Raw genomic sequence first — 14401 nt, 5'->3', positions numbered from 1 at the left:
TAGCTGGCTGAGTAGCTGGCTGAGTAGCTGGCTGAGTAGCTGGCTGAGTAGCTGGCCAGCACACACACAATATTTATTTAAAGAATTCCACTGCCATTTATTTTCCAGGTAAGTTGACTGAAAACACATTCTCATTTACAGCCAGCTACTCAAATAATGTATGGTATATTTATGTATCATTTGTCACAAGAGAATAGACAACAGCTGCTAAGGCTGCTATTTAGGGGGAATAGTTACAGGGAAGAGGGGGATGAATGAGCAAATTGTAAGCTGGAGATGATTAGGTGACCATAATGGTATGAGGGACAGCTTGGGAATTTAGCCAGGACACCAGGGTTAACACCTCTACTCTTACGATATGTGCCATGGGATCTTTAGTGACCGTTTAACGTCCCCTCCGAAAGACAGCACCCTACACAGGGCAGTGTCCTGGGGTATTGGGATATTTTTTTAGACCTGAGGAAAGAGTGTCTCCTACTGGCCCTCCAACACCTCTTCCAGAAGCATCTGGTCTCCCATCTAGGGACCAACCAGGACCAACCCTGCTTAGCTTCAGAAGCAAGCCAGCAGTAGGATGCAGGGTGGCATGCTGCTATCCTGGGTACCAGTCTGTTTAGAGAACATTCCACTGCTTGGTTTATCCTGGGTACCAGTGTGTTTAGAGAACATTCCACTGCTTGGTCTATCCTGGGTACTAGTCTGTTTAGAGAACATTCCACTGCTTGGTTTATCCTGGGTACCAGTCCGTTTAGAGAACATTCCCACTGCTTGGTTTATCCTGGGTACCAGTCTGTTTAGAGAACATTCCGCTGCTTGGTTTATCCTGGGTACCAGTCTGTTTAGAGAACATTCCGCTGCTTGGTTTATCCTGGGTACCAGTCCGTTTAGGTTTAGAGAACATTCCACTGCTTGGTCTATCCTGGGTACCAGTCTGCTTAGAGAACATTCCACTGCTTGGTTTATCCTGGGTACCAGTCCGTTTAGAGAACAGTCCACTGCTTGGTTTATCCTGGGTACCAGTGTGTTTAGAGAACATTCCACTGCTTGGTTTATCCTGCGTACCAGTGTGTTTAGAGAACATTCCACTGCTTGGTTTATCCTGCGTACCAGTCCGTTTAGAGAACAGTCCACTGCTTGGTTTATCCTGGGTACCAGTGTGTTTAGAGAACATTCCACTGCTTGGTTTATCCTGCGTACCAGTGTGTTTAGAGAACATTCCACTGCTTGGTTTATCCTGCGTACCAGTGTGTTTAGAGAACATTCCACTGCTTGGTTTATCCTGCGTACCAGTGTGTTTAGAGAACATTCCACTGCTTGGTCTATCCTGCGTACCAGTCTGTTTAGAGAACATTCCACTGCTTGTACTCAGTGTCATATGCCAAATCAAATCAAATCAAATTTTATTTGTCACATACACATGGTTAGCAGATGTTAATGCGAGTGTAGCGAAATGCTTGTGCTTCTAGTTCCGACAATGCAGTAATAACCAACAAGTAATCTAACTAACAATTCCTAATCTACTGTCTTATACACAGTGTAAGGGGATAAAGAATATGTACATAAGGATATATGAGTGAGTGATGGTACAGAGCAGCATAGGCAAGATACAGTAGATGGTATCGAGTACAGTATATACATGTGAGATGAATATGTAAACAAAGTGGCATAGTTAAAGTGGCTAGTGATACATGTATTACATAAGGATGCAGTCGATGATATAGAGTACAGTATATAGGTATGCATATGAGATGAATAATGTAGGGTAAGTAACATTATATAAGGTAGCATTGTTTAAAGTGGCTAGTGATATATTTACAACATTTCCCATCAATTCCCATTATTAAAGTGGCTGGAGTTGAGTCAGTGTCAGTGTGTAGGCAGCAGCCACTCAATGTTAGTGGTGGCTGTTTAACAGTCTGATGGCCTTGAGATAGAAGCTGTTTTTCAGTCTCTCGGTCCCAGCTTTGATGCACCTGTACTGACCTCGCCTTCTGGATGATAGCGGGGTGAACAGGCAGTGGCTCAGGTGGTAGATGTCCTTGATGATCTTTATGGCCTTCCTGTAACATCGGGTGGTGTAGGTGTCCTGGAGGGCAGGTAGTTTGCCCCCGATGATGCGTTGTGCAGACCTCACTACCCTCTGGAGAGCCTTACGGTTGAGGGCGGAGCAGTTGCCGTACCAGGCGGTGATACAGCCCGCCAGGATGCTCTCGATTGTGCATCTGTAGAAGTTTGTGAGTGCTTTTGGTGACAAGCCGAATTTCTTCAGCCTCCTGAGGTTGAAGAGGCGCTGCTGCGCCTTCTTCACGATGCTGTCTGTGTGAGTGGACCAATTCAGTTTGTCTGTGATGTGTATGCCGAGGAACTTAAAACTTGCTACTCTCTCCACTACTGTTCCATCGATGTGGATAGGGGGTGTTCCCTCTGCTGTTTCCTGAAGTCCACAATCATCTCCTTAGTTTTGTTGACGTTGAGTGTGAGGTTATTTTCCTGACACCACACTCCGAGGGCCCTCACCTCCTCCCTGTAGGCCGTCTCGTCGTTGTTGGTAATCAAGCCTACCACTGTTGTGTCGTCCGCAAACTTGATGATTGAGTTGGAGGCGTGCGTGGCCACGCAGTCGTGGGTGAACAGGGAGTACAGGAGAGGGCTCAGAACGCACCCTTTTGGGGCCCCAGTGTTGAGGATCAGCGGGGAGGAGATGTTGTTACCTACCCTCACCACCTGGGGCGGCCCGTCAGGAAGTCCAGTACCCAGTTGCACAGGGCGGGGTCGAGACCCAGGGTCTCGAGCTTGATGACGAGCTTGGAGGGTACTATGGTGTTGAATGCCGAGCTGTAGTCGATGAACAGCATTCTCACATAGGTATTCCTCTTGTCCAGATGGGTTAGGGCAGTGTGCAGTGTGGTTGAGATTGCATCGTCTGTGGACCTATTTGAGCGGTAAGCAAATTGGAGTGGGTCTAGGGAGTCAGGTAGGGTGGAGGTGATATGGTCCTTGACTAGTCTCTCAAAGCACTTCATGATGACGGAAGTGAGTGCTACGGGGCGGTAGTCGTTTAGCTCAGTTACCTTAGCTTTCTTGGGAACAGGAACGATGGTGGCCCTCTTGAAGCATGTGGGAACAGCAGACTGGTATTGGGATTGATTGAATATGTCCGTAAACACACCAGCCAGCTGGTCTGCGCATGCTCTGAGGGCGCGGCTGGGGATGCCGTCTGGGCCTGCAGCCTTGCGAGGGTTAACACGTTTAAATGTTTTACTCACCTCGGCTGCAGTGAAGGAGAGACCGCATTTTTCCGTTGCAGGCAGTGTCAGTGGCACTGTATTGTCCTCAAAGCGGGCAAAAAAGTTATTTAGTCTGCCTGGGAGCAAGACATCCTGGTCCGTGACTGGGCTGGATTTCTTCCTGTAGTCCGTGATTGACTGTAGACCCTGCCACATGCCTCTTGTGTCTGAGCCGTTGAATTGGGATTCTACTTTGTCTCTGTACTGACGCTTAGCTTGTTTGATAGCCTTACGGAGGGAATAGCTGCATTGTTTGTATTCAGTCATGTTGCCAGACACCTTGCTCTGATTGAAAGCAGTGGTTCGTGCTTTCAGTTTCACACGAATGCTGCCATCAATCCAAGGTTTCTGGTTAGGGAATGTTTTAATCGTTGCTATGGGAACGACATCTTCAACGCACGTTCTAATGAACTCGCACACCGAATCAGCGTATTCGTCAATGTTGTTATTTGACGCAATACGAAACATGTCCCAGTCCACGTGATGGAAGCAGTCTTGGAGTGTGGAGTCAGCTTGGTCGGACCAGCGTTGGACAGACCTCAGCGTGGGAGCTTCTTTTTTTAGCTTTTGTCTGTAGGCAGGTATCAGCAAAATGGAGTTGTGGTCAGCTTTTCCGAAAGGGGGGCAGGGCAGGGCCTTATATGCGTCGCGGAAGTTAGAGTAACAGTGATCCAAGGTTTTTCCGCCCCTGGTTGCGCAATCGATATGCTGATCAAATTTAGGGAGTCTTGTTTTCAGATTAGCCTTGTTAAAATCCCCAACAACGATGAATGCAGCCTCCGGATAAATGGTTTCCAGTTTGCAAAGAGTTAAATAAAGTTCGTTCAGAGCCATCGATGTGTCTGCTTGGGGGGGATATATACGGCTGTGATTATAATCGAAGAGAATTCTCTTGGTAGGTAATGCGGTCTATATTTGATTGTGAGGAATTCTAAATCAGGTGAACAGAAGGATTTGAGTTCCTGTATGTTTCTTTCATCGCACCATGCCTCGTTAGCCATAAGGCATACACCCCCACCCCTCTTCTTACCAGAAAGGTGTTTGTTTCTGTCGGCGCGATGCGTGGAGAAACCCGTTGGCTGCACCACATCGGATAGTGTCTCTCCAGTGAGCCATGTTTCCGTGAAGCACAGAATGTTACAGTCTCTGATGTCCCTCTGGAATGCTACCCTTGCTCGGATTTCATCAACCTTGTTGTCAAGAGACTGGACATTGGCAAGAAGAATGCTAGGAAGTGGGGCACGATGTGCCCGTCTCCGTAGTCTAACCAGAAGACCGCTACGTTTCCCTCTTTTTCGGAGTCGTTTTTTGGGGTCGCTGCATGCGATCCATTCCGTTGTCCTGTTTGTAAGGCAGAACACAGGATCCGCGTCGCGAAAAACATATTCTTGGTCGTACTGATGGTGAGTTGACGCTGATCTTATATACAGTAGTTCTTCTCGACTGTATGTAATGAAACCTAAGATGACCTGGAGTACTAATGTAAGAAATAACACGTAAAAAAACAAAAAACTGCATAGTTTCCTAGGAACGCGAAGCGAGGCGGCCATCTCTGTCGGCGCCGGAAGTTGGAACTTCCGAGTTTAGCGTGACAGTTGTGGTAAGGAGTGTAATGATAGCTAAACAGACTGGTACCCAGACTAGAGATTAGCCCCATGCCAAAGCAAAGCCAGCTCCCCCTGGTGGCCAGTGTGTGAGGTCTACATGGTCTCTGTGGTGATGCCGACGACCTGCGGTTGCACTCAGTTCCTGCTGCAGTTAAACAGGCAGGCACCACTGCAGTGGCGGTACCTCTCCATCAGCAGCACGTGCAGCGCAGGGTTACCTCAGGGGTTGAGGTACCGAAGCATGGTGTAGGTGAAGTAGAAATCTCCCAGGACTGGCCGTGGCGATGGAGACGTACACACACAGCTCCAAGATGTACCTAATAACGAAGAGTCATCAGAATAGTTATTCACTCTTTAGAGCCCTATGGTCCCTGGTCAAATCTAGTGCACTATATTGGGAATAAGATGCCATTTAAGAAAAGGATGCAAAAATAATTTCCTAATGGAGAAATGAAGTCATCATCATCATCATCATCATACCCGGGCAGCCAGCAGACAAGAGAAGGCTCCGGTTGCCAGGAAGACCATGAGGGAGGCTCGCTGCGTGCTGTCGGGCACTACAGATATGACAGGGCTCTTGTGGAGGAAGCAGGCCAGGCGGGTGTAGTTCAAATCAAATCAAATTTATTTATATAGCCCTTCGTACATCAGCTGATATCTCAAAGTGCTGTACAGAAACCCAGCCTAAAACCCCAAACAGCAAGCAATGCAGGTGTAGAAGCACTGTGGTTAGGGAAAAAAAGCAATCAACAGCATGGTGACAAAGAAGTAGAGAATGGAGAATGTACTGGCTCAGGACCGCCTGTTGGATTTGAATGTTTGTGTGCTCTCATATTAAAATTTTGACACCATTTTGTTTTTAGAAAATTAAATAACAGTACAATTATTATTTATTTTTTAAACAGACCTGGTTACTTCCAGTGACATTCTTTGAATTAAACATAAGGCTTGTTACACATTATGTTTATCTGAAATTGCACTCTATTCCCAAAAACCTGGGGTGGCAGGTACCCTAGTGGTTACCGCGCTGGGCCAGTAACCGAAAGGTTGCTTGATCGAATCCCCGAGCTGACAAGGTAAAAATCTGTAGTTCTGCCCCCGAACAAGGCAGTTAACCCACTGTTCCTAGGCTGTCATTCTAAATAAGAATTCGTTCTTAACTGATTTGCCTAGTTAAGTAAAGGTTCATTTAAAAAATTAAGTGGACCAGGTAAAAAGTTGGTATAACAAATAGGGTACAGTATCAAACCAAGCCATTGTTGGTAGTGGTTCTCTTGCATGTTGGACAGATAGATAGTAACATCAGCCAGGCCAGGCCCCAAAGCTATCCTTAGTGGCAAAGATCCTGAGAGGCAAACTGATAAAGATGTCTGATGCCCAGATCAGGATCACCAGGTCCATGGTAGTAGGGGTTGATGTTGATCATGGCCTGGCGTCATGGACACAGCTCACAGGCTTTAGGGGCTGGCTGCCAGGGAGGACTGCTCCACCTTGCAGGAGGTGTCCCCCAGCGGCCACGCGTAGCCGAAGAAGACGAGGTATTGTTAATTCATTGTCACAGAGGAATGGAAGTCCTCAGCTTTTATGTTTTTGAATCCATCAACCCTCCAGTAAAGTAACTGGCCCACATCCCCATAACAACCCTCCAGTATAGTAACTGGCCCACATCCCCATCATAGTAACTGGCCCACATCCCCATATCAACACCCCAGTATAGTAACTGGCTCACATCCCCATATCAACACCCCAGTATAGTAACTGGCTCACATCCCCATTACAACCCTCCAGTATAGTAACTGGCTCACATCCCCATTACAACACCCCAGTATAGTAACTGGCCCACATCCCCATATCAACACCCCAGTATAGTAACTGGCTCACATCCCCATATCAACACCCCAGTATAGTAACTGGCTCACATCCCCATTACAACCCTCCAGTATAGTAACTGGCTCACATCCCCATTACAACCCTCCAGTATAGTAACTGGCCCACATCCCCATAACAACCCTCCAGTATAGTATCTGGCCCACATCCCCATATCAACACCCCAGTATAGTAACTGGCTCACATCAACACCCCAGTATAGTAACTGGCCCACATCCCCATCCCAGTATAGTAACTGGCTCACATCCCCATTACAACCCTCCAGTATAGTAACTGGCTCACATCCCCATTACAACACCCCAGTATAGTAACTGGCCCACATCCCCATCTCAACCCTCCAGTATAGTAACTGGCCCACATCCCCATAACAACCCTCCAGTATAGTATCTGGCCCACATCCCCATCATAGTAACTGGCCCACATCCCCATCTCAACCCTCCAGTATAGTAACTGGCCCACATCCCCATATCAACACCCCAGTATAGTAACTGGCTCACATCAACACCCCAGTATAGTAACTGGCCCACATCCCCATAACAACCCTCCAGTATAGTAACTGGCTCACATCCCCATAACAACCCTCCAGTATAGTAACTGGCTCACATCCCCATTACAACCCTCCAGTATAGTAACTGGCTCACATCCCCATTACAACCCTCCAGTATAGTAACTGGCCCACATCCCCATCTCAACCCTCCAGTATAGTAACTGGCCCACATCCCCATAACAACCCTCCAGTATAGTAACTGGCTCACATCCCCATAACAACCCTCCAGTATAGTAACTGGCCCACATCCCCATAACAACCCTCCAGTATAGTAACTGGCCCACATCCCCATCTCAACCCTCCAGTATAGTAACTGGCCCACATCCCCATAACAACCCTCCAGTATAGTAACTGGCTCACATACCCATCTCAACAGTTTTTAACGTGTGTTTTTTTTCCTCGATTCAAACTGGCAATCCCCAGGTTGCTGGCCCACCACAATTTTCCAGTCAGACCTGGGATTCGAACCGGCAACCTACGTGACTACAGGGTGAAGGAGATGAGCAGCAAGGTGAGGAGGTCTGCCAGAGCCATGCTCTCTGACCTCTAACAGCCAGAAGCATACCACCCTGTATCCCATGCTGGATTTCCTCTGAAGCTACGCAGGGTTGGTCCTGGTTGGGAGACCAGATGCTGCTGGAAGTAGTGTTGGAGGGCCAGTAGGAGGCACTCTTTCCTCTTGTCTAAAATAAATATCCCATGGCAGTGCATTGCCTTGTGTAGGGTGCTGTCTTTTCGGATGGGATGTTAAACAGGTGTCCTGACTCTCTGTGGTCACTGAAGATCCCATATTGTAAGAGTAGGGGTGTTAACCCCGGTGTCCTGGCTAAATTACCAATTTGTCCATCATGGCCACCTAATCATCCCCACCTTCCAAATGGCTCATTCATCCCCCCTCTCCTTTAACTGTTCCCCGGGTCGTTGCTGTAAATTAGAAGTTCTTCTCAGTCAAGTTACCTGGTAAAATAAGGGATAAATAACCTACCTGAGTGCATTGTGAAGGGGATGAGCAGCATGCCGAGGAAGTCTGCCAAGGCCATGCTGAGCAGCAGGATATCCAGCCGGTTCTTCCTCGGGGTGTTTTACTTGGCAAAAAGAGAGAACACCATCAGGTTGGCATAGAAACCGATGCCCAGGATCACCCCTCCAGCTACAGGAGAAGATCAGGGAGGACATGTTGGCGACAGCATGTTGTGAGATACAGGGAAGGCTTAGTTAATGTTTGGGATAATTCCATTTCACACTGCAAAAGCAGGCCTCTTTTTTGGTGAAGACGAAATACACTTTATATACTTGGAATATAATTAGCTTGATTTAGGTTTTATAACTACAAATAACTGAAAAAACTGACAAAATCACTGTTATTATAGTATTTAAAACTACATGGACATGTTCTGTTTCTGAAATAATAGTTTGGATGACTCTGTTCTGCTCTTGTGGGGTACTCACCATACTCATAGTTTATTGAGTGAAGTTCATGTGTACCAAGATAAATTGCAGTTCTCCGACATGTGTGAATTCGGCAGCCACTCCATGAATTTAATTTAGAAGGTCTCCATAATGATGAAAATTGTTTAAGAAAACGGTATTTCGTGTGAGAATAAATATGTGATTTGATTTGATCCTTGACTCTGTATTAAACTTAGATACCGGACTATGGAGCAAAGAAAAGCGAACACCACTCACAGGTCAAATTGATTCTGGTCGACTGAGTTTAAAGATACAGACTCACACAGATGCACACTCCAGTGTTTTGAATTCCACAGAGGTTTATGACTGTATGAATGTATATTTTCAGATTTTTTGTTGTTGACATTGTCAGTTTCTATGGCAATTACTGTATAGGCTATTATTGTGGCTGAATGGAAGTGATACAGTGAGAGGTCTTATCACAGACCTTCTCCGACCTTTCATAGAACAAGGATCCTTCCTGTTCTGATGTCTGTTCCCTCCCTCCCCCCTTCCTCCCTCTTCTCTCCCTCTTCTCTCCTCCCTCCCTCTCTACCTCACTCCCTCCCTCCCTCTCTTCCTCCCTCCCTCCCTCCCTCCCTCCCTGCCTCTCTCCCTTCCTCCCTCTCTCTCTCTCTCTCTCTCTCTCTCTCTCTCTCTCTCTCTTCTCTCCCTCTTCTCTCCCTCCCTCCCTCTCTACCTCACTCCCTCCCTCCCTCTCGCTCTCTCTCTCTCTCTCTCTCTCTCTCTCAGTGAGTGAGTTATTAATGCCTCTGTCCATTCTTACAGTCCATTCTTACATTGATTTTTTCCATAGCTGTGGAGCTATAGCCTTCTGACAGAGTCTTTATCAGGACATTCTGCTATGTTTATGACTGTCCAGCTAATTGCCTGAGCCCAAGGCTCTTAGGACAGGATGTAGCTAGTCTACTAACTCTGCTGCCTGGTACTCTCTCTCCTCTACTCCATTACCAGCAGATCCATGCCTGTGTCCCAAATGGCCCCCTATGGCCCCCTATTTCCTATACAGTGCACTACCTTTGACCAGGGCCCTGCACTATACACGGAATAGGGTGCCATTAATATACAGTCCATTCAGTCAGAGAGAGGCTGTTAAAATACACCACGTGGTTCTCTACTGTGACATGAACAACCTTGTAAGGTACCTTGTGAAAAGTCAACAAATACATAGATGAATTTCTCTTTCATAACTCCACGTTCAATGAGAGAGAATAGTAAAATAGAGTATTTGATTGTAGTACATCACATAAAGAGAGAACACAATGTTTACATGAATATTTTAATCTTTGGTTTGATTATTATTATTATTTTAATGATTGTGCTCTCAGTGCAAATGCTAAACATGACATGAATCTTAACAAGTCTGTAGTCATACCAACAGTTTCAACTCTGGCTTGTTTTTATAAAACAAAAATATTTTAAAACTAGAGAGAATTTGATGGACGATCCAATAACTTACTAGTCAATGAGATGATTGGGTAATATTAGAAACCAAGAAGAAAATAAAAATAAAGGGTTTATCAACAAAGGAACGTTTTCTTTCTTAATTAAAATCAACCACAAATGAGAACACTTATAACAATGTAACTTAACAAAACATATGGATATCATCATTATATCTAAAGTGCATTTTATGTTATTATAAAATATCAAAAAAATCAGCAGCACGGTAATACATTCACAAAATAAATATACAGTTCAAATGAAATAAATTATGGTAAAAACATTTGTTATGGATCTAATAATACTAACTGCAGATAAGAAATTATATATTCACAATATCGACTATCTAAAAAGCTACCGGGCAGTAAAAAAAGAAAGAAAGAATGATCCTCCCTCATTTTGTGAATTTAAATATGTACAAACAATAAATATTTTATGCGTAACGTTTACTGTGTTGCCTATGTTCTACTTTACACATGGACAACTGATTGAAGAGGATTTAAAGGGTATTAGGGAGATACAGTAAATTGCTCCTGAAGGGCACATATCTTACATTGTTATCTAACCAGGGATGAGTTAAAGATTCATTTAACATGGCTGATGACTTTCATATTACTCACCTAATAAATATGTATACAGAAGTTATGTGTTATAATAAAAGTAGCAACATATTACTGTATATCAAGGCACACGGAAAAAGCAGCAGATTAAAACAATACAAGCAAAGACCAATGGCCATGGTATGGAGAGACCAGTTGTTTCGAGTCTGAGACATTAGGCTGAGTCTCAGTCAGTGATGCTGGAATCTTTGTCAGTCAGAGTCCTTAGTGCAGCGCCACCCAAAGGCTACATCATGAAGTATGTTTGTCACACTGTGTCTTGTGTCCTCTGTAACTCCTCTCTTTGTGTCGTAAGACTTGTGACTACAGAGCGAGCCCTCCTCCTCCTCTTCTCGCTCTCCTTCCGTTTCCCCCTCTCTCCCTTCACTTTCTTTTTCCTCTTGGTGACCACCTTCAGAGGTTGGTGTTTGTAGGCCACAGATTTGTTGGTCTCCTGGGGGAGGTTGCTCCCCTCCCCTCCCAGCCGGAAGCTCAGGGGGAGGTTCTTGGTCCCTCCAGAGGGTTTGGGGGGGGACAGGGCGCTTCCGCTGAAGGTGCTGTGACACTCATTAGCACTGGTCCTGCTCTGGGGAGCCGGGGCTCGCTCGCTGTCGGACGTGTGGACTTGGTCTAGTAGTTCCTGGATCCAGTGCCGTCTCTTGAACTCATGCAGGGAACGGCCCTTATCGTGCATCAGCTGGGCGTGGCTCACTGACCTCCTCCTGAATGGAGAGGGGAGAAGGAGATTGTTTCAACTGGACTCACTCTCCTTTTAAGAGTAAATGGCAATGGAAAATAATCACAGGTTGGGGACAGTTCCATTTCAATTAAGTCAATTAAATGGAATTGGTCTCTTTGCAATACCCCTTCAGGAGCTCCACAGTGAGCTGACAGTAACTTACTAATTGAGTCTCAGGAGGAGACTTGACTCTTTGCAGAGATAGTATTTACAACCCTACCTATCAACCTATCCCTTTCTCTTACAGCTGTCTTGTGTACAGTGGTACCTACCTACTGTACAGTATAGTGACTCTAAACTACCTACTTGGGAGGTGTTGATTGTTGAATGGCAGCCAAGGTCATGTTCCAGTAGACCTCAATAGGTGGCAGCATAAACAAGACATGCACAGTGGAAGCTGGGAGCTGTTCTATGTGAACACTATAATGTAAGAAAAGACCATGCTATGAGGCATATATTTAAAACTTCTTCGGGATTGGTGTCCCATCCACGGGATGGTTGAGCTAACGTAGGCTAATGTGATTAGCATGAGGTTGTATGTAAAGAGAAAAATTTCCAGCACATAAACATATCTGATATTTGCAGAAAAATGTCATTCTTGTTAATCTAACTGCACTGTCCAATTTACAGTAGCTATTACAGTGGAATAATACCATTCTAATGTTTGAGGAGAGTGCACAATTTTGAACATGAAAAGTTATTAATAAACAAATTAGGCACATTTGGGCAGTCTTGATACAACATTTTGAACAGAAATACAATGTTTCATTGGATCAGTCTAAAACTTTGCACGTACACTGCTGCCATTTAGTGGCCAAAATCAAAATTGCACCTGGGCTGGAATAATACATTATGGACTTTCTCTTGGATTTCAAAGTTGATGGTACAAAAAAAAAATACAAAATAACTGTTGGTTTTTTCATCGTATTATCTTTTACCAGATCTATTGTGTTATATTCTCCTACAATCATTTCACATTTCCACACACTTCAAAGTGTTTCCTTTCAAATGGTGCCAAGAATATGCATATCCTTGCTTCAGGTCCTGAGCTACAGGCAGTTAGATTTGGTAGGTAATTTTAGGCAAAAAAAAATTTAGGCAAAAATTGAAGAAATGGGGCGGATCCTGTTAACCACAAAACATGTCACCCTCACCAACAATGTCAATCCAAACTTGAACGCAGGGAGTGAGGATTCATGTAGGCGTGAATTCATGAAAACTTTTGTTTTTACATGAGACAACTCAAATACTGTACATACAGGTCTAATATACAGACAATTGACCAATGATTTAGTATATTATATAAACATTCCATGTTACATCAAATATATAATGTATTGAATGAAAATATATTTGCTTGTTCCATTTATTTTCAAGTTGTACCACTTAAATCTAGTATGTCATTTGTTGTTCTGTACAGTGGATCTATTCTTGTCCGCATATCTAGACCTCTTTTCTCAAATCAGCGAACAATGGATGGAGTAAAGCAGTCCTGTGTTTGATCAAACTTAGATGCGATTCCAGTGATTTGTTTAAAAGATGTCATTGATTGATCTACCTTTTCTTGTACCATTTAATATTCGAAAAGGAGTAATGTGATAATGAATAGAGAGTGAAACGGAGAGAATCTACAGTTTGTAAACTACTGAAGAACAGAGACTTACATTCTGTTAGTGAGAGCATCGATGGGTCTCCCATAGAGAGGGACAGAAGAGTAGAGCAGGAACACAGCTAGACTCCACTGCTGGAGCATGCCTCTGGAACACAGCATTCTGGAATTGGAAGTCTGGAACTCTAGAACACGCAACAGACAATGTTCCATCCTTCATTGTATCGCTATTCACCAGGAACTAAAGTATGTACAGTATCAATTATGTACATAGCATGGTTTATTAAGGTGTTGTAAAATACGTAATACCAATTATTTATTTGAAATGGCCCCCTGCAAACATGAATTGAAAACAACAATAAAAATATTTAAATAGAACACTTAAAGCCCCTTTCATTTGTTGAGTAGGATGTGTTGAGAAATGGTATTTTATGCAGTACTGTAAGTGGTACAGAAAACCCCCTCAGAAGTTTGCAGCTTACCTTACTGCTACTTATCAGGTGGTTTTTACTTGGCAGCATGAATCTGGTTGCTGACCAACTCAACAACTTTCTGAGCCACCTTTGATTCCCGTGCCTGACACCAATTCTGTCTACTAAACAAGACCACCTGGTAATACTGAAATACCTAGACTAATACTGAAATACCTAGACTAATACTGAAATACCTAGACTAATACTGAAATACCTAGACTAATACTGAAATACCTAGACTAATACTGAAATACCTAGACTAATACTGAAATACCTAGACTAATAATGAAATACCTAGACTAATACTGAAATACCTAGACTAATACTGAAATACCTAGACTAATACTGAAATACCTAGACTAATACTGAAATACCTAGACTAATACTGAAATACCTAGACTAATAATGAAATACCTAGACTAATACTGAAATACCTAGACTAATACTGAAATACCTAGACTAATACTGAAATACCTAGACTAATACTGAAATACCTAGACTAATACTGAAATACCTAGACTAATACTGAAATACCTAGACTAATACTGAAATACCTAGACTAATACTGAAATACCTAGACTAATACTGAAATACCTAGACTAATACTGAAATACCTAGACTAATACTGAAATACCTAGACTAATACTGAAATACCTAGACTAATACTGAAATACCTAGACTAATACTGAAATACCTAGACTAATAATGAAATACCTAGACTAATACTGAAATACCTAGAC

General features: G+C 43.9%; 1 protein-coding gene and 1 pseudogene across 1 annotated transcript; both read right to left on the bottom strand.

Annotated features, from left to right (window-relative positions):
- Positions 1 to 4987: 4987 nt before the first annotated feature.
- On the bottom strand, positions 4988 to 8504 carry LOC135509789 (melanin-concentrating hormone receptor 1-like; annotated as a pseudogene).
- Positions 8505 to 10981: 2477 nt separating this feature from the next.
- Positions 10982 to 13449, bottom strand: LOC135508634 (parathyroid hormone-related protein-like). Its single transcript, XM_064928876.1, has 2 exons — positions 13244 to 13449; positions 10982 to 11562 (listed from the first exon to the last, which is right to left on the bottom strand). The coding sequence occupies exons 1-2, from the start codon at positions 13399 to 13401 to the stop codon at positions 11109 to 11111; spliced, it is 612 nt and encodes a 203-aa protein (XP_064784948.1). The 5' UTR covers positions 13402 to 13449; the 3' UTR covers positions 10982 to 11108.
- Between the last annotated feature and the right edge of the window lie 952 nt (positions 13450 to 14401).

Source organism: Oncorhynchus masou, chromosome 22 (assembly GCF_036934945.1).
Source record: "Oncorhynchus masou masou isolate Uvic2021 chromosome 22, UVic_Omas_1.1, whole genome shotgun sequence".
Taxonomy (NCBI): domain Eukaryota; kingdom Metazoa; phylum Chordata; class Actinopteri; order Salmoniformes; family Salmonidae; genus Oncorhynchus; species Oncorhynchus masou.
The sequence above is the reverse complement of the archived record's forward strand: the minus strand, read 5'-3'. Positions and strand labels throughout refer to the sequence as shown.